Raw genomic sequence first — 21,721 nt, 5'->3', positions numbered from 1 at the left:
AATATAGCAAGTTGTATGACAGCATTAGTCAGCGTGATAGTTTTACTCAGATTTACAGTGCTGGATTCACAGAAATGTAGGGCTGAGACAGATCTCTTATTCAGCTTTCTTTGCCCCAAATAAAGCTTGTTTTCCCTAGTTAAGCAATTGTTCATCTCCTGTTTCTGAATAACATTTCATATTGGAAGCCTGTTGTCATGTCCTCCAGAAGCTTTTATTCTCTTGAAAAAACAAAATGTCCAACTCCTCTTAATAAGGAGTTTCTTTTGCTTTTTTTATCTCCTTGTTGTTTTCAAAAAGATTTAAACAGCCTTTTTTTGTGTGCGTGTGTATCTTTCTTTGGGGGCACTATTCTCATTGAGATCTTAGCAGAACTCTGGAAAGTGACATAGCTATTTTGTTGTCATACATAAAATGTTCTTGTTTCATATAAGAATTTGCCATGTTTGCAGTGAAATTCCAAGCAAGATTTTAAATCTATTCTATTTTACTATATTTCTACTTGTTAATTATTTATTTTGTATGTATTTTCTTTTTTTAAGCATAGTACCTTGCTTTTTATTACATTTCATCTTTTTGATTTTCAGCCATTTCTCTGGTTTCTATAAATCTTCAAAAGCACTTGCCATAGCCCTCAGCTTAGTAATGTCTGCATATTTTATAAACATACTTTCTATCATCCTGCTTAATAATAAAAATTTTAAAAAGGACCAGGTTCAGAATAATTTCTGTAGGATCCCACATATAGAAGCCTTCTAACTTGATAATGTACCACTAACAACGTACACTTTGAAAGGGATCTAGGTCCTATTCCTACATTCAGACAAATGACTGTAATCACTCTTCCTGTGGAAAGATACACAAAAACTTCATAATTTATTGAGGCTGTAGATGATACTAATAGATCAAACTGCAGCATGAAAGACTCCTAGCTGATGCATAGCACATAGTTTTTGCACTTCGTGATGATTACTGGGGCTACGGAGTTTCTGTGGCAAAGGAGAAGATTATGGAAGCCTGCAGTTAGGTCTTAAATTATTCTATGCAAAAGTCTTTTCTCTCTACTTATGTTGTAAAAGTGCCATTCATATATACAGAATGCTACAAAAATTCCACTACAAACCCAAAATTTGCATGTTTCCTAAGTTTTATGATACATATTTTTCTCACAGAAGCCAAAGTATACTAAACTATTAACCAGAGAGAGAACAGATTTAAAATTACTATGCATGTGAAAAGTGTTTGATTTATAACCACTTTAAGTACTTTCACCTTTTATACTTTTAACTTTTCATTGGTTCAGTAAATTAACTTTAGTATGACATGGATGTAAAGACGTGGAGGATATTTTTTCCTGTAATTTCCTTCAATTTCAGTAATTGCATTAATTTTCACATGATGTAGCAATATCCTATAGGAACAAACACTTACAACAAAATCAAGCATTTTATTTAAAAAAAAAAAAAAAGACTTGGGTTGCTGCAACTCTATTTCTGTTTCAAAGGAAAAAACAGACAGGAAATGAAATCACCTGCTGTCCCAATTAGCATTTAAATAGTCTCCATTTGGCAGTGAATTTTGTGATCTTATTTAGATTTCTTCACCTTATAGAGGTGAAGAAAGTGTTTGTTCCTATCTGTGCAGCTGCTGCTGGGTCAAGTTTTTCCTGAAATGATGCAAGGATTCATGACTATGTCAGAGTTGTTGGATACAAGAGTGCTTCCTAATTCTTCATACTGAGGGCATTTTTTGGTCTCATCCACATTCAGACCAGGATATCCATGCATTCTCCCTGTGCCTTAATATTCTTGGAAAAAAAAGACCCACGAATGCAGGCTGGAATTCTCGCCAGATTTCTGTGTCAGTGTGTACTTCCCTGCAGCTCAGTCATAGCAAGGGGGATCATATCTCAGAAGGGAGCCTTCATGAAAACAAGATTATCCCCAAAGGGGCAACAGTATACAGGCTCCATGTAACACATCTCTTCTAACTTCCAGGAGTATATCTGAGGAAACCCAGTGTTCTTGTGGGAGCTACACATTTCTTTTTGAAACTGGCTTTTCTAATTTTTCTACCTTGATTTCAGTGAGGTGAAGCCACTTTTGCTAAAGACCACCCCTGGCTGTGGATGTCTGTGACCCCTGCAGGAGAGAAAGTTATTCACCACTCTAAGGTGACCTTGTAGTCAGGGGAATTAAATCTCAGCCACACAGAACTGTCAGGTTTAAGATGAGCAAAAAGCAGGAGTAATCAAGAGGATAATTCTATACTATCTGTCTGAGCATTTGTTTTAATTTCCTGATGCGGTGCTTGAACTCGTGCCAGAAAATCAAGAGAAATGTCTACCTCTGTCTCTTCCTACCTGGTGGAGAAGTAAGTGATGTGTAGGGGACATAGGGAGGTTGTGTTTTTGTAGGTTTGATTGTGTGTGAACAACTTCTTACAAGAAAAGTAAGGCAAGGAGCCTCATGCAAGGGAGATTTCTGTTTCTGTGCTGTTCAGCTATTTCCTCATTTTCTACTCCAAATTTATTGTCATTTTTGGCACTTTTTCAGGTCCCAGGTTCAAGGGTGAAGTAAATTACTCCACACATATGGTACAGTAACCCACTTTGACCTTGTCCAAAACACATCAAGAATCACTACTGTCTGCACCACAGTAGGTCTAACTCAGAGAAGATGAACGTATCTATGGATGTTGATGACTTGTTGCGGATGGAGTGAGCGTGCACTTCACTTGTTAGAGAGAAGTAAAAATATAGTTTATTGATACAGAATAGGGAGTTAACAAAGTTCAATGCGACAGTGTTTTAACAAGATTCGATGGCGAGGCACACTTGATTATTTACTGCATAAAGGACAGGGTCAGACAAAACTGTCAGGGAGACCCTCCCGTTGAGTCATGAGGTTCAGAAGGATCCCCTTGCTTTCTGAACTCCTTCTCAGAGAGGAGTCTAGGTGCGGCTAGATCCAGTCCTAGTCCCAGACTTGGTCAATGGTTTATATCTAAAGGATTATATGTGTGCGCAATCAATCCTTTATATCACTTAGCTAAGATTTCAAAGTTTAGCATGCTATTAGTCACTTACCGAGGATCTGTTGCAGCAAGGAATCTCTCAACCTCGAGGAGTAACCTTGAGAGGCGTCCCTGCTCAAGGGGAGATCCTGGCATGCAGCCCGCTGCTGTGCAGGAGAGCTCAAAGGGTTCTTGGGCTGCTCACTATTTATGGGGATAAGATGATTGACCCATAGTCATATTTGCATGCCGACCACAGATTTTAGTTTCTTCGGTGGGTGCATTGCACAATAGCCCTAGGCTATTGTGTTGTTATCTGTCTCCTGAATCCTCTTTGAGCCGATGCAGCCATCGTGACCAGATGCATCCATTACAATCACCACTGGTGATTATCACCTAAGCAGGGTTGCAGGAGATAAAGGTCGGGGGCAGGGGAAGCACACCGTCACATGGCTGTATGAGTTTCATGCTAATGCAGCAATATGTGTTACAGAACAGCCTTGTACCAAGCCAACTCAATGCACAAGCAGCATAAAGGTAGCATTTAGCTTGGTGAAGGGAGATTTTTGACCATCCTGTTTTTTTTTCCACTGCTTACATCTTCTGACACAGGAAGAACAAGCCCTGGTATTATTTATTTGCTGCATTGTTTTAAGTGAGTATTTATGAATATGCTGATTAGCTTCCTCCTGTAATACGTTTGTGAGATATATGCATTTACGCCAGGAACTGGAGTTGGAGTTCCCTTCACACTGGCCAATAGACAACCATCAGATGGTAAAAATGCTTGCTTTGTTGCCACATTGAATTGTACTCAAGCTGGCAATCCAGAGGCGCAAGATTTTGTAACTCATCACAGGCCCTTACTTGAACAGATTTGTAGTAACGCACTGCCATTGTTCATAACTACAATATAGATTACTTCATTTATCCTCACACCTCTTTCATTTTATGTAATATATTATTATTATGTATAAAATACTGGACTATATTTAACATGCAATCTTGATTTATGAGAAACAGCACACAGTTGTGGAGGCGCACTGGTATTTTTTCATGGCAGCATTGCAAAGCCGGAGTGTTCCACAATAGAATGGAAATCATTCTGGCAAAGACATTAATAGCTAAGGTTAAGTTTACTGTGGCCAAAACAGAATCCCTAGTTATTGCCCAGCATTGCTCCTTATACAAAGAAGTTGGACAAAAAAACCATCATGTCTGCTGGGCATATGGCTGGGAAAGCCAGTTAATCTTGGTTCTATTTCTAGATCTGTACAACCATGTTGCATTCTGTTTCTTCCTAAGCAACATTTCTAGGAAAATACTGTAACTTCCATGTAGGCCCTCATTATCTTAAGGTTGGTGCAGAATAGCAGCCAGAACAATGGGGTCCTAAGCACAGTTGCTATACGGTGGTTGATAATCTGAAATTATTGGCTAATCAACCTCAAATAGAAATATAGCTAGAAGATAATAGTCTTTTTGCTAATTTTAATTCAAAAATTACATCTCTTCTTTATTGCAACTGGCCTGTATAGCTTGGACTGCCTCTCAAATATGTTATAACTCCTGCTTCATGAATAAAATGGAAGAGAAGAGAAAAGAAGGCTTCTGACCCTGGCAAGCTGACCAGACATGAACATGCAGTAGAGCTGCATTTGCATGGCACTTCACTCACACTAACAAGCCACCATTTCTGATGATGATGCTGTTAGATCAAGCACAGTGATGACACTGTTAATACAGATACCAGTGATAAAGAACAGGCTTTTGATCATCCATGTTAGTATAAAGGCAGAGTAACCCTGAACATAGCTAAATGTTTGTGAGGATATGCCATGCATCACTTCTCTTGGTTGTTTGTAAAATATGTCCCTCTTCTGCAGTTCTTGTTCCAGCTTCTGCTGGGTGCATGAAGTCTCACTCCTTCCCAATCTGTGTCAATATTCATGGTATTATAAATAAAATTTATGGTGTACATGATAATTATATGACATTATAAATAATATTTTACCTCCCACTGGTATTTATATCCCATTTGAAATTTTCCACAATCACTTTTATTTTTCTCTCTCAGATCTATTACACAGAGGTGTTGTGAGGGATAATGCAATGGATGCAGATGCACAGAAATTTTATAATAATGCATTCTCAATACATATATTTTACAATGGTAAAATTCAAAACAAAAAAAGCTCATATTTGGACTCTGTAGAGGGATTAAGTATCCTATTCAGCATTTTTTAATGTAGTTTGAGCTTCAGAATAGATCTAGTTGCATACAAAGTCTCCAACGTATGTATTATAAGGAGTATTACAAGCTGACCTACCCAGTGTTATACAAGTCCTAGAGTCCCGAAAGTTTTCTTTCCAAGTTTGCTTCCCCACCTTGCATAATCTCTACATCCATGTCATTCAAGAAGGACTAGAAGTAAAATTAAATATAACAGGTATATAGGCTTTATTCTTTCAGAGAATACAATTAATGCTTAACTGTTTCTGTTGCAGAAATTAGTAACTCAACTCCAATTCAACACTTTTATTTAGTTAAGGGCATTAGAAAGCTCTGGGTTTGTAATCTGGAACTATATTGACAAGATAATTGTCCTGATTCTCTGTTCAGCTCACTATTGTAATTCTACTGGTTCTTTAGAGATATTTGCAATTTACGCTACTGCAAAAAAAGAATAACACCAGGGCCATTTTTAAAAACCAAAGCTCCAAGTTTATTTTGGAGTTAATACAAATAGTTGTGCTAAAACAGAAGCACCTTTTGTTGTGGTAGAAAATAAAATTGAAACATTTTTATATGCTGAATAAACGTCCCTGGCTTTATTTTTTGTGTGCGAGTAGAGATCTGAGCATTTCCTGCTATCAGTGAAACAACATTTAGATAGGAGGATAACATTTAGATGCAAAGAAGATCAGCAGCACATTCCCCCAAGAGCTAAGCAATACACAAACAAATAACAGACCAAAGTATTTTCAGAAAATATTTTGGTTTACATTCTACTGCTGTCAATAATTTGAATTGCTACAAACAGCAATAGCATAGTTGTTACATTTCACAATATCAAAACAGCGTTTAGGCTTATATGTGTGAGATTTACACTTGTGTAAAGCCAGACTCATCCCAGAGTGTTGGTAGAATTAACTGCCTTTATAAATTCAAGTGCAGGTTAAGTAACTGTCATCTATCAGTGCTGTAAATAGTACTTCTGGCATGCACTCAGCAAGAGTGGCATAGAAGTAAATGGGAGACAAAATGTCTCTTATTTGGAAGGATAAACTTATAAATTTTACAGAAAATGAGCCAAATAATCTATACTATAGAAGATTATTTAAGTTTATACAACACTCATACTGGAAAAGGAACAATTCTAGACATTATGTATAGCTTGGTAGATAAGGATTTGGATCAGTATGTGTTTGAGAATATATTGAGAATATATATTTTCTCTGAAGCCAATCATTTAAGGCACCTTCTTCCACTTCCAGGAAGACAGGAGCAACATCAGCCTTTGGTTTGAGTAGACAGGAATTTGGTGTCTCCATGGCACCGAGCCTCAGCCAATACTGAGCATCAGTAACATCCGAGAAACAAACAAACAAACAGTTTTCAAAGGGTTTAAGAGCTCACATTTTCTGCCACACTAGCCAAGTCATAAAGCTTTTTGGTCAGCTCTGAGTATGGGACACAAGGAGGTCGTGCCTGCTCACAATACTCTGTACCCTTAGCCTTATCATGCCTCAATTTTCCAAATGAGAAATAGGGTGAATAAGAAGCACTACCTTTTAATCTTAAATTATTTATCACAGTTTGGTTTTATCTGTATGCCTCTCTATTGCCCAGGACAACAGATCAGTTTTGTAGTTCTGAAACAGAAATTACAAAAATAGTAATAGAAGATATTTCAAAGACTTTGAGACTATGAACTGTAGCACATAATGATGAAGAATTTTAGCAGTTTGTGTTTCCCTGTGATTCATCTGGGAGTATCCACCAACACTGAATCAATGAATCCTCTATTATGTTTTATTTTCTCCAACAGATCTTTGTTCTGATTCAGTCTTCACAAACTATATTTTCTTGTGTTGATTCATGCACTAAAACACTTCCACAGATTCAACTTTCTTCCTTATCTCTACAAGAAATCTGGTTCCATTCATTTTATTTTAGTCAGGACAAGAAGAGAAGGAGGAAGAATCTGATTTTCTTGTGGATTTTGAAGCACTAACAGGTACAGTCAAATCCATAAAGCCCCTCCTCAGCGAAAGCTCCAGAGACTTCTGAGTTTCATTTTCTTATAAAATTCCAGAGTCATTAAGTTTTGTTAATGTACAATCAGCTACAGGAACAGGACCATGATATCTATTGACTCTTAATTGACAAAAAGACTGTAAATACACCTTTCTGCTTCTCTTTCTCATAACTTTTTTCCTTACTGTATCAAAAAACTCTCTTCCAACGCAGACTTCTCAATTTTAAAGGTTAACTATGGTTTTAGCTATAGGTAAGATACCTGCTTCTCTGAAAATGTTCTGGGAAACAGAGTGAAGGTAATCAGTACATTGTGGAAAACATAAGAAACAGTTTTTATACCACATTTACAAAATTTACATCCATACTTCTTCATAACATTGAATTTTAGACAACATTGGCTTTCATAATGGTTGAAAATAAATTGAAAGAAATGCAAGAATCTTCAAGTCAGAGGAATTTTTTGGGTTTTATTAGTCTTCTGCAAGTCTAAGCAAATGCACCATTTTATACAACCTGTTGCCTAGATAATAAATGATTCCTATGGGCAGATGTGAACATGGAAGAAAGGATGTTTTGAGCTTGCCAAGACTGTAGAATGGCTGGATTAGTCTGAGTAATGCGGGTATGAAGTGTTAGAAACTCTCTTGATACTGTCAAGGGGAGAATGAACAGTCTTCTTAACCCTCTTGGACATGTGACAAACCATGAAATCAGTACTTCTTGCAGGGAAGAATAAATATATAAACCAGTGACAATGAACAGTGACCCGGACATTTTGTAATTAATTGGATGGACAATACTTGTGACTCCAAAAGTGCCACCATCTTATCTAGCTAATAAATCCGTATCATTATTGTCATTAACACAGGAAAGAATACCTACTGGCCAGAGCACATCTAAATAATCAAAACCCAGAAATATAAAAAAGCTGCAAAATCTATGTTCTGCTTACCCAGACTGTAAGAAGCATCTCTCAAATACCCTAGTCATTCTCCATTTCAGATGTAGTAGAGGCAAGGGTATGTTTTACCAGGAATTCTCCCTTTCCTCTCTGCTCTCTGTGACTAATTATTATCATATGTAGAGCTAATGAATTATTTGCTTGGAATTTAATGCTTGCCTTAAAAGCCTGTGGAAACTAGTGCAATTTTATAAGCTAATTCACCAATTCCTCACTATTAGATGGACAGTTAATACAAACAAGTTTCAGTTCGGAAGTGTTCATACTCCACCTGTTCTTGCTGTCTAACTTTTGTGCAATTTACAATGTATTTCTAGTAAGTGCATTTCTTCATGCTATTACTATATACTGCTTGGGTGATTGAGCTGCTTCTGAGGAAGAAGGTAAACAAGATTAAGTCACAAAGAGCTATTAATTTTGTGCAAATACCTTTGCATTAATATAGGTGCAGCTAAATATGTGAACAGTGAGCCTCTGAATGAATGTTCACAAGTGTGTTTGGAAGTATATCACAAAGTATAGGTAAAAGGCAAACACAAAGCCACAAGACAAGACAGTACAAACAATTCCCTCTCAGATTTCATCAGAGGAGGAATTTTTTGGTGCATATGTTACAGAGCTTAAACATCTATCATCAGACATGGACAAAAGGAAAGTCACCTTTCTTCCTCTTCTGTAGTGAACCCTTCCCATGTTCATGACAGGTGAGGTGTTTCAAATCATTTATGTCACAGTATCTGGGAAAATAATCTGACTATGAGTAGTCATAAAAAGAAATAAATTTGATAACATTATAGGCAAGTAATGTATATATTTTTTATTAAAATTTGTTCATACTTTTCTACATATTTCATATGCATAATGCAAGAATATAGTGAAGCTGATACTAATGAATTCTAGTTCTGGAAGTAGAATTTGAAGTGCTAGGAAACTGATAAGATGAAAAAACATAGAAAGGCAAAAATATTACTAGACTGTTTCAAAGGAATAGTATATTAAGATAAAATAAATCCTAATGATAGTGCTTATTCATTATAAGGTGAAAACCAGTATAAATATAAGCAATAATATGGAAAATATATATGTGTTCAGCAAACATTTCTGTTTTGACTTTGGGAAAATGCCAGACAACTATGAGGATATGGTTAATGAAGAAATACTTTCCATTTCAACAATGGGAAATATGTTTAAAAGGAGCTTATTATATCTTTAATATTTTTCTTTTTATTCACCGTGTCTGGATAACTGACAATTTTAAGAGGTATAGATAAAATGTATTCTGTACTATCAGGCCCTGCTTCTTCTTCCTGTCAAGGGAAGCTGTCATGTTTATTTTGCCCATATTGCAGTGGTTGTCCGTATTATCACGTTTCTATACAAAGGTCGATATTTTCAGAAGGCTGCTCAGTCAATATATGACTAATTCCCTTCTTCTTCAGCTTGAATAATAAAAATCAACTGTAACAAATATTTAGTAAAGGTCGTGGCAGATTCTCCATCACTTAACTGATTGTAATAAACAGTGAAAGTTCTATGACTTGTGCTGGTAAGGAGAATTTTTTCACCTGACAATTTGTGAATAACACATCCTTGGTTATTACCTGCTTCTGTTTCTGTCCACATCTGGGTGAATCTTCTCTTTAAAAGCCAATTTTTTCTTCTTTTTCTGCTAGCAAATGTTTTCCATACTTAGGTGTTAATGTTGTAGAACTGCTGGTAGGAAGCTGCAAGGTGATGGGATATTGCTAGTATGGGATCCTCTTTTATAAAATCTGTAGGAATGTGGTGTAGTTGAGGCCAAGGGGTGCATGTACGATCTACTCTGAGCCTGTCTCCTATAGAGGAATTAGCCTGTGTACAATTTCCCCCGACAGCTATAGCTATACATAGCTTTTGCATTGAACGGATCAGAGGAAATGTGGTTGATAGTGTTATGAACCCTATCAGAGCCAGGCAGTTGAGCTTGTCTTTGGTTTGTGTCTGTGCAGCTGGCAGCTTACAGGAGCTGCAGTCACAGATCAGTGCATGATGCAAATCATGAGCATTATAAGGTTTCGTTGACCTTTTTCTTCTGAAGCTTAATATGGTAGTAGTTTCACTTTATATAATTTTGGCCTTATTCAAGCTATGGCCACAAGCATTAAGAAATCCTCAGGCTTTTAAAGAAGGTAGGTGGAGAAAACCACCATATATTCTCCCATTTAGCTATTCTACCAACAGATTAAATTGCAGCTGCATGGCAAACTGGCTTCAGAATCCCACTGTCATTCCAGCCCATTTGAAGCAGTCACCTTCTCACCATCCAAGAGTGGAGCTGTCTCGTTTAGAAGACATTAAGAGAAAGGAACACAGAAGAGTTCTCTAGTGTTAAAAACTATGTGAAGTTCATTTTCCAAGAGTGCTTTCCAAACTATGCCACACTACTATTCATTAACATTTAAGCGTACAGGTACTAATACTGTTTTACAAAACACATCAGTTACTTACAATGAGGCCTAACATTGTTAATTTTGCCTGGGCTCTGTTTTGTGTATGGCTGACCTTAGGAGAGACTGTTGTGGTTAAGAAGAATCCATCAGACTCACAGTAAACCTCTTTGTAGGCTCTGACTTAATAATCTGCAATAGCAGAGATTATATTTCCATTTCAAATCTTCTACACACTACAGTTTTAGAGAACAATGGCATTTTTTTTTTAAATTTCCTTCAACTAGATGTTTTATATAGAGCTTTCCCTATATCTTCCCATACCGTATGATTTAAAATGTATTGAAATGAATGCAGTGGTAGAAGAAAATGTATTATTTACATACACGTTTGAAAAAAAGCTATGGCTTGAAATTAAAGAGACATTGACAGCCCTTGTTGGCCTGCTTCCCTAGAATAACTTTCAGATCCACTTGCAATTTAAGTTTCTTTCAAGATGAAAACATGTCCACAACTTGTACAATACTCTACTAAGGGGTGTTTCATATCAGAACATTATTCTTAGATTAAACTTCACTCTGAATGTCATAGCATAGCAACACAAATAAGAAATAGTAGGAAATAATGAAATAAATAGTGTTGAAATAAAAACTGTGTTTTAAATTGTGCTTGTTTTTACCCCACACTGACTCCCTGAATGATCATTCTTCAACCCAACTTTCTCTAAGTAAGTAGAACAAATGGCAGGAGACCCCCTTCAGCAGACAGAGGCTATGGCATGCATGCAGTATAGCTGGTCAGAATTGGCACCACTGGAATTAAGGACTCTTGCGTATGTGTTAGCCAACCAGCCAAGAAACAGATTTTTGGTAGGACATACAAACCCATGGTTCTGATATGTAGGAAGATGGAGAGAATGCTGCCCATGGCCTCTGGCACTACTTATGATAATAATGTGGTTCCATTTTAGGCTTCATCCTAGGAGCCAGACTGCCTTACTTCCTCTCTCTTGTACAAGCCCAGGAACTCAAAGCCATCATCCTTCTCAACAACAGACTTTGCCCTGAACATTAAAAAACTCTATCCGATGGTTAGCATATTGTTTGGGCTGGAAATAGATGGGCAGCACAGGGGGTACCACCTGCTATTAAACCTTAGCTTCTTGATAGCACCATGACAGCTGCTAGTCTTGGCTCTTACACAGTAGAAGAAGAGGAAGAAGAGGAAAGAATAAGCTTCTAATTCCTCTAGTGTTTGTATTCAGTGCATAATTGGTTTTCTTGACCAGCAGCCAGCACTGATGCTATACTGTTCTGTGGGAGGTGTTCTTCTGATGAATGGTACTGCAGTGACTTTGGAATGCAGTATTTTCTCTACTAAGAAGAAGATCATTAACTCTGTCAGATCTGCTAGTCTGCCTTTGGCAGTGGACAGGAACATGATTTCCAAAGGAAAATAATGCACATTTGGTACAAAAATCGTTTGAGGGTTGGAGAGTTTATGTTAGAGACAATGACTGCAAGACAAACAGGTAAATAAAGGCTGAGCTTTACTGTGTGATAAGAGAGGGGAGAAGGAAATAGGAGAGCATATACCGCTGCTTGCAAGGTGAAATCAAGAGAAGAAAGGGAACTTATATGTATAGGTATATAAACATATATATCTATATAAGTCATATAAAAGGAACATAAGGATATGATTTCACTCATAATGAGATTTCTGAAAGAGAAATTAGCTCTAATTTCAGGATAGCAGTTCCTAGTTACTCTCACATACCCAGAAAGCATTTGTGAAAGCCTCCTCACTCAACATGCTAGAAATAACGTAGCGCAAACATGCCACCCTGAAATCCAGCCCAGGTTTCCCTGCTACACTTTGCTCTTATAAACCCAGTTACTTCTGAAGTCTGAAATTTTTCCTCAGGTTTCCTGTGGAGAAGGTGCTAGTCACTTCTTGCTTGTCCATATCTAGGTATCACTGCTCCTGCAGCCAGGTAGCTAACTTTTCGTGTCCCGTGCCCCTCTTTTATCTTCAGAGATGAAGCTTCCTCTTGTCTCTCCCAGAGGGATTAGGTCTTCATCTCTCCATATTCCAAGACACTTTATTTAAGAAAGACTTCAGGAAAATATGATAGCTGGTTTATAAGTTCTTTGAAAGGTTCAGCTCAGTCTTTGGCAGAGTTATAAAACTGTCATCTTTTAAAAAAAATTTCAGTTTTCATATTCTACTCCCTCAGTTTCCTCAGCAGTGAATTTCAAAGGATGGTACCTTGCCGTACTAATAATTGTTTCCATTGATATGGTCTGAATCAAAAAAGAATGCAAAAACTTTTATGAAAGCATTAGCCTACTTCCTCTCTCTGAAATAGCATAAGATACAGCAAAACAATCTTCATAGCAAAAACTGTGGAAGGAACTCAAGTTTGATTAATTAAGCCAAACAAATTTCTCATAGTGCTAGAATAACTCAGTCCCTGGATTCAGTAAATAAAGGACTTGTAGTAGAACGGGAGGATCTCAGCTTGGAAATACTTCCTGAATTTGATGTGGATGAGGCCATAATTTCTAGTTTTACTCTTCCAAGAAATCATTTGCCACTTTTGGAGAAGAGCTGTAAGATGTATCGTCTAAAACCATAGTTCACATAGAAACACAAAAGAAGGCAATCAGCTTTGTCCAAGGTTAAGAGGACATTCAGAAAAGAGCTGTAATTAGTTATATAGAATGTACCTAATATTTAGAAAAACTTTTAATCTCCCTGACATGCATTAAAAGCTCAAAAAATTGGAAACTGAAGTTGGCAATGTTAAAACTGAAAATAAAATGCACTCTCTGTAGTTAAATGATACAACAGATTGTTGAGAAATTCTGAGAAATCTTCAGCATCAGCTTTTAAGTCAGGATGAGATGTTTTTCTGGGGGACGGTTTCTTCTTCAGTCACAAACTTGCTGACATAGGCAGCAAGAGCCATTTGGTGATACTCCTTTGACTGCATTAAAAAGGGGGCAGATGAAGGGATTATGGTGGTCTTCTCTGTCCTTAAAAAGTCTGATAATGAAAATCGAATGAAAAGTAGCAGCAAAAGAGCTTTTATAAGAATTGCAACTTTTCTGCTATTCTTGTTTGAACCTCAGCTTTGATAAGGACAATTAATGAGATAGCAAGTTTAGAAGAAAAGATTTCATCAAGGTATAAAATGAATATTTTACTTTATAAAGCTTGTATTCTTTTCTTGCTGTCAAAGCAATTCTGTCTTGATGGTCTGCTCAGGAACTACAATTGACCTGTATTTTCTGATGTGTTCAAATGAAAAAAACCTACTCAAATATGCCCAGAAAGCACAGAATTTAAATAAATACCATTTTTCTTATTTATTTTTTCTTTCACTTGTAAAGTACATTTACAGTGCATGGTAATTCATTGTTTTTAGTGCCTGCATTAATGTAGTCAATATGCTTAATGAATATTTTTTCATTTTAGAGACAAAAAATGTTTATGTGTAATTTTTCTCATCTCTTTCTAGAAAAATGCAGTAGTTCCATAAAGGATGAAAAAAGAAGTTATTGGTTTTATAGCTTCTTAAAAGGAAAGTAAATTTGTGAGAGAAAACTTTAAAAACTGACAACTAAGTTGAAAAAAACCCACACCTATCAAACAGCAATTTCCAAATACTAATTTAGGCACACTGGTGATGTGCAGAGTCTTTAAGAAACTGTGGGAATCTGTTTAGTCTCATGCTCTTGACTGATAAATTGCATTAAATTTCAGGTGAGTTACATGAAGCTCTTTCTATTGTAATTCTTCCAATTTGTTTTTGGTAAAAAATGGCATCTGCAAAAATGTGTCTGAGAGGAAAGGAAGTTCATAGGAGCTGCACCAAATTGTCACCTATTATGAGTGTAAATCTAAGATAGACTGCGGATAAGACAGTTTGGATCTGCAAGAGAAACAGGAGGATGCTTGAAAGTAGAAGGGCTATACAAGAATGTATTTATCTGAGTTCTACTAATTGTTGTGGACTTCAAAGTACTAAAAATATTAGTATTGATTATGTATTACATAGCTCATCCTAGTCATTCAGCTGCAGGCAACTGCTTTGATTCAGATATCCCTCAAATATTATTTGCTTGCTGCATCCTTGATTTTTGCCTTATGTGTTCATTTTGTAAATGAATGTTGTACTATATTTAGCTAGGACCTTCAGTAGGATCTTTCAAGTTCTCTATTTACTTTTCTACAATCTTATCTAAGGGAAATCTTAATTGACATAGCTATATGAATGACTCAACAAAGTGGTAGCTAAACCACAGTCCACATGTTACCTTGGACTTAATTCTCACAGTACTCGACTCTGTAACCAAAAAAGCTATTGGTGTACCTTGCAAAAGCAAAGTTACTGCAAATGCTGTGTATCTTGGTTAGATTTTGAGGACAATGAGTCCTTCCACTAATAAGTCTATCTGGTATCTTAATTGGTAAGTAAATGAATAAAAGATGTGTTTATTGCTGTGTAATTGACTTGTTTGTTTTCCCTGCTATCATTGATTTATTTTGGAGAGGGGAAGGGAACAAGTCTTTGAAATAATTTATATCCCTCCTACAACTGAAAAGTCACCTGTTTTTAGGAATTGGACCTACTATCTGCATACTTCCTTAACATGGAGGCCAAAAGTACAGAAAACTGGAGATATCATAGTAAGGTCAAATGTGGTGTGATAGTGTTTCTCTAAATTGTTCAAATTACCAGCTATGTACCTAAGTGACTTGTCATCAAAAAGCAAATAACATGGCCTGTTTCTTGAAATGTTTTTAAAATTTGCCTTGTGCTAATGAAGACACTTGTTGCATTTAGTCCAAATTTTGGGAAATTTTTAATTTAGTTTCAGTTTCTAGAAAATCTGGTTGTTCTAGGGCTGTATTCACATCAGGGGCTAAACATAAACAATAGGAACAGCAGCATCCTAAGTGGCCTTTTTTTTTTTTTTTTTTTTTTTGGAACAATGATTTTTTTATGGACTACTGTCTCCATTTCTAATAAATAACAGTCATTTCTTGTTCTATACCTATAACACATGACAGAGTATCACTGTCAAGGCCTATTGTAATACCCAGCTAGTTGCCCCCTGCTAGTCAACAGAGCAGAGTAGTTTGCAAATGAAGGACATTTGTCTGAATGGCATATTTCTGAATGAGAATTGCTTTGTTTTGCAGAGAGTTTGGCCGCTGGAAAGTAAACAATCTTGCTGTTGAAAGAAGAAATTTCCTTGGCTCCCCACTGCCACTTGCTCCTGAATTCTTCCGTAACATAAGGCTGCTGGGACGTCGCCCGACCCTTCAACAGATCACAGAAAACCTTATCAAGAAATATGGGACACATTTCCTACTATCAGCTACCTTGGGAGGTAGGGTTAACACTTGGAGATATTGTGCATGAGTTTGGCGTGACTGTACTAAAAGTGTTGGTCACAACTGATTTCTCCATAAAACCGTGGCGTTCCTTTCTCAGATCAGCTGGGCTGAGCAACTTTCCCTGGGCTGGAATTTAAAGCATGGGAGCAGGTTTTGTCTACAAGCCTCAAGGCTCCTTCTTCTGCTGGTGTTAAACTTTGCTTTATTGATTCTGCATAAATAATTTTAGGGACAAAAAAATAAGAAATGCCGTTGTTAAGATTGAGGTACTTTTCCCGAGTTCCTGGTGTGCCATGCTCCTGGTCTTTTGGGGATGTTTCTCTGCACTAAGAGGACATTTTTTCTGTATGACGAAATAATTTTCTGTATGTAAATGACGATTTACATAATAACAGGTTACACAAGTATCTGGGTCCATTACAGTACTGTAGAGAAGAAGCAAGAAAAACAGTAACAATTATTTCCAACAAATCTTTTCAGCTAGGAGACTTTTAAACTACTTTGACTGCTGGGAAGTGCCTATATTGTCACTGTACCCTTTTTAGGACTAGTCTCCACTTAACCAGTGGAACTAAAAGTTTCAAAATGGGATGATGAGGCTTCGCCATGCGATTCCTATTAACTTAATGGAATCTGCGTCTCTAAACCCCCACAGACTAATTTGGAAAGGGTAGCCTAATGTATAATTGGGATCCAGTCACCAAATGGATTGAAGAAATCTAGTGAAGAGGCCTAATGTTCAAGAGAGAGCATAAATTGTTCAGAATGAAAGATAATTAGTGCCTGCGATTACCCATCCAGGCATTACAAAATGAGCTGACATTTTAGAAATGCAGTTTTATCCCTTGGTGCGTGATTATATTAAAGATAATTCTGGTGATTGAGTATCCTTCCAGCAGGACAGTCTTGTCAAAATCCTTTATTCACCTGAGGAATGGTTCTCTTTAATACATTTCATAACTGAATTCTAACCATATATTAATGAAATGACAGCCTTCCTATTCCCTTTTGGCTGATAACTGAGATCTCTAACAACTGAAAAGGCTCACAGTAGCTCTATTTTGGAAAAGACCATTCTAGAAACAAGGTGAATTTCTGTCTTACTGTAGTTATTTAAAATAATAAAGAACTAATTCCTATAATTATTTTGGGAACTAGTGCTTCTATAGCAAACCCTTCACCATTAGAATTTTAAGAACAAATTACATGTGTTGACCAGCAATTTGGAATAAAATTCCCAGAATTTCTTTTAATTACTCAGTATATTTCTTCCATGCAAAAAAATACACTTTTTATGAACTTCCATATATTTTTTTGTGTATACAGCCCATAACACATCTGAACAGTACACTTAACTGCAGAAGAGAAGGAAAATGTTTCTTAAAAGATAAGCATAATAATTAAAGATTTGGCTGCAGAATGTATCCTAATGCAAGGGTTATCCAATGGTAAAAATTATTTTTTAGGATTATTAGCTATTTGCTAATTATTAACTAACATAACTTTCAGTACTAACAGCCATATGATGAAATTAATTTTCAAGCAGAAATTGGACCTAACAACTTGGGAAAAACAGTCTAACGCAAGCATAGCTGCTCTTTAAAAGTACAAAGCAACAGTATCACACTGATTGCAAGAGAGCTACAGACCTGACACCTTTTCGGAAGTAGGACCTTAAGTGAAAACTAAAACTTAACGGTAGTTCTTTTGAAGACATTTGAAAATTGTAGCTTAAACATTCAATATTCTCCTCAAAGCCTCAGGATTTGCTGAGGGAAACTGGGGTACGGTACCCTTTTCTCATCCTTCTTCAGACCACCTCACAAAGGTCCTAAAATGCAGTAGCTGCCACATACTTGCAAAAATTTTCCACTCATAGGGGGACAGTGTTGACTTCTGGGCTCTGTCAACGCTTAATGAAGTTGAAGAGAGTTTTTGCATTAACTTTGATGGGTTTTGGTTTAGGTCCCAAGCCTCAATTTTTAGGTATGATTTCAGGCACACCTGCTGCCTTCCAGTATCATTGGATGAGTACTGAATACTTCAAAAAATTAGTTCAATTAAAATAATTACAGGGAATTAGTAATTTCTAAGAATGTTTTCATGAGGTAGCTAATAACCCTATAGTTTCCTGTATGTGTTAGTTCTCATTTTTGGGCTAGACTGAATGGGGATTCCCAGAGATGCTTGTCCACACTTTATTAACAAGTAATTAGATTTTTTCTTTCAATAATGTATTCATACTTTCCCTTTAATTACAAATTGTTTTATTCTGAAAGCTTTGTCACTTATGTACCTCCTTAAAAGCAGAAGACCAAATTGAGTCTGCACAGTACTTTTATTTAATGAATACCCAATCATCTGTATTCATGGACATAAAGGAAAGCTTGGCAAACAAGCCATCCTGTGGTAAGATTTGTGTGCCTCTGTGACCATTGGCTTTCATGAATATCCCTTTTTGACCATAAAGGGAACTCTTGCACATGGTTATTTGTGATACATTCCCAAATCTTTATTCACAAACACAGAAATATAATCCTCAAGGGCATTCTGAAATGAGAACTTAGGGAAGTTCTATTTTTCTTGCTGCCAGAAGATAATGTGGAAAATGACATTTCTCACTGCTTCTATTTCATATGGAAATTTTATCTTCTTGTGACATAAGCCAAATGTCCATAATGAGCAGCTTCAAGCTGCATGATAGAAGGACCCTAGGTAATCCAGTGCTTGCACAGCAAACACTGGATTGAGCAGTGGGTTCACAGGGGAGCTCTCGTGCCTGTGCACAGAAGTAACTTCTGCTTCTGCACTGACTATCTGCAGTGCCAAATCTTCAGAGAAAGGACAGCCGTGGCTGCCCATTTTTTTTAAATCTTGTGCACAAATGGGGATGCTGTGTTGAGCTGGGCCATCACTCGGAAGTGAGGAGGTTTCATCCACTCCTCTAGGACAACACATATCCTGTTTGTGTTAGCAAATTGCAAATATACACAGCCCAGACAACACTGACCAGAACAGCTTTAGGAGAAAGGCAAGAGAGGACTCATACAAGGAAACTCCATCCCTGAAGGTGAGAGAAGACTCTACTGGACAAGTCCCTGAGCATCTCATTTAATTAGAGTTGCTTTGAGAAGGGTATTGGACTGGATGATGCCAGAAGTCCCTTCCAGCCTAAATTACTTTCTGACTCTATGAAATATATTTCTAAATTCTGTATTAGCTTTCAACTAGCAGTTCCAAAAAGCAAAGATTCTCCTTTGAATGAGACACAATACACAGTATTACTTTTTCTCCTTCTGTTCTGCATTTATACTTTTCTCTTTTGCTTGCATACAGCATGATGCAATGAAGGTCCAACTTGCTGAATATACAAGAGCATTAGCTGCTGTCCACTTTAATGGTTTACAAAAAATAGTGTGCAGCAGTGATCTTCAGAACTGGAAGTTATTGTGAAGCCTAGGGCACTACTGTGGAATAAGTGTAGGAGGATGAAAATATCAGGGGGTCCTACTTTAAAAGGCATTCATTTTAATGCTTGTCTTACATATAGATGTGAAGGCTGCTCAGCAAACCAATAGACTCAGTGATGAGGAAATTACAGATAACTAACATAGCACAATGAAAAGATAGGCCCTTGTTCCAGACATTTGGGTGGCGTGAGTCTGATTCAGGTGCTTTGCAAGATGAAGATAGTGGTCTTTGCAAATGAGTCCTCCTTGCATCTGGAAACATGGTAACTGTTCTGAATAAACAAATTTGCAGGAGTATGCCAAGGCTTCATATGAAATTGGAACCTTTTTAGGTAATTGGCTAAACGCTAATCTCAGTTGTTTGAGATAGATTGATTTATTTTTGCTGTTACTGTCTGTCATAATTGCTCAAAGTGTTCATTACCAGACCATCAATACATTCACCTCTCTGGGTCAGGAAATATCCCTCGATAATGTTGAAGGCTTTGCGAATCAAAAGAAAAAAGGTAGTTTTGTCTTTACAACAGACAGTCTTGAAGGGCAGCAGCAGATCAGCTTAACCCCAACCTCTTGTCATTCTCCTCTCCACTGATTACAGTTCTGTAAGTGTGTTTGATAGTTACACCTTTACTATTCTATGCACTGAAGGGTCAGATTTTCTGCCCCGGATTAATAATCCTCTTGCGCAGTATATTGCTCTGCATACAGAGACAGTGGAAATTGTCAGGTGGTGTAAACCAGTGAATCTCAATGAATTCTGAAGGATTTATGATCATTTGCACTAACTGCTGATATGACCTCTGTTTTCTATAACACTTCTTTCAAGGTAAGATACAAACTATTGGCAAATAAGGGAGGGAGAGTCCAGTTCTACATGACTGATGTGAGAAAGAAACTTGAAAATTTAGCATTAGACTTGCAAACGTCCCCCCAGGTATGTAAATTTTCCAGCATTTAATATTACGGATGCTAAGGGGAAGAAAAAAATGCAAAAGAATTGAAAGGGACTTTCAGTCCCTTTTCTCTCTCCATCTACTCAATGAAGAAAAATTTCACATCCTAAACCAGATGGCATATATGGTATTAGCATGCACTGTTATTCACTCAAACCACAGAAATGATACGACATCTGGCCTAGCATTAATTTATGTACTCTTTGAACCTGTGTACTTCCATCAGCATCTGTTTAAGTTTGGGGAAATGACCTGATAAAAACCTAATGGTACATTCTGTGATCCATACATAAATAGATTTTCCACTAGCACTAAACTATTTTTTATAACAAAGGTATAACAATAATTCTTTCTTTCTTTTTTTTTTTTTTTAACATTTTACTATAATGCGTTACAGCTATTGTAGCTGAGATATTCTATTTAATCAGAAACTTTTGAGGACTTGTCCTTGTTTCAGCTGGGAAAGAGTTAATTTTCTTCCTAGTAGCTGATATAGCGCTGTGTTTTGGATTTAGCATGAGAATAATGTTGATAACACACTAATGTTTTAGTTATTGTTAAGTAGTGCCTATACTAAGTCAAGGACTTTTCAGCTTCCCATGCTCTGCCAGGTGCACAAGAAGCTGGGAGGGAGCACCGCCAGGACAGCTGACCCAAAACTGGCCAAAGGGATATTCCATACCATACGATGTCATGCTCGGTATATAAACTGGGGGAGTTGGCTGGGGGGCAGCTACCGCTGCTCGGGGACAGGCTGGGTGGGTGGTGAACAATTGTATTGTGCATCACTTTCACTTGTTTTGTACATTCTTTTATCATCATCATTATTATTGTTGTTATTATTATTATTATTATTGTTTTATCTTCCTCTGCTGTCCTATTAAACTGTCTTTATCTCAGCCCATGGGTTTTACTTTTTTTTTTCTGATTCTCTCCCCCATCCCACTGGTGGGGTGGGGAGGAGAGTGAGCGAACAGCTGTGTGGTACTTAGTTGCTGACTGAGGTTGAACCATGACTGGAGTTCATAGGCCAAAGACTTTTATGCCTTTGTAAGATACATATATGTGTATGAAGACAGAGCTCTAAATAGGTAACTGTGGATGATGCTCAGATATATCTGCCTTTGAGTGTTATACTTTTATTACTGTTTCCTCACTTTCTGACATGAAGTGATGGGAACTGCTTGGATCACTGCTTTTTCCTACCACCACCCAGTCTACAG

General features: G+C 37.0%; 1 protein-coding gene across 2 annotated transcripts in view; it reads left to right on the top strand.

Annotated features, from left to right (window-relative positions):
• BRINP3 (BMP/retinoic acid inducible neural specific 3) overlaps positions 1 to 21,721 on the top strand; it is a 224,657-nt gene that overhangs the window by 109,498 nt on the left and 93,438 nt on the right. The window contains exon 3 of one of the 2 annotated variants that reach the window (XM_072867509.1): positions 15,878 to 16,068. The exons of the other annotated variant lie outside the window; for it this stretch is intronic. Coding sequence (XP_072723610.1) covers positions 15,878 to 16,068 — 191 coding nt within the window. The remainder of the gene's footprint in view (positions 1 to 15,877; positions 16,069 to 21,721) is intronic. 2 annotated transcript variants of the gene reach the window in all.

The sequence above is a fragment of the Ciconia boyciana genome, chromosome 7 (genome assembly GCF_034638445.1).
Source record: "Ciconia boyciana chromosome 7, ASM3463844v1, whole genome shotgun sequence".
NCBI classification, from domain to species: Eukaryota; Metazoa; Chordata; class Aves; order Ciconiiformes; family Ciconiidae; genus Ciconia; species Ciconia boyciana.
Note: the sequence above shows the minus strand (reverse complement) of the source record. Positions and strands in the feature narration are given on the sequence as shown.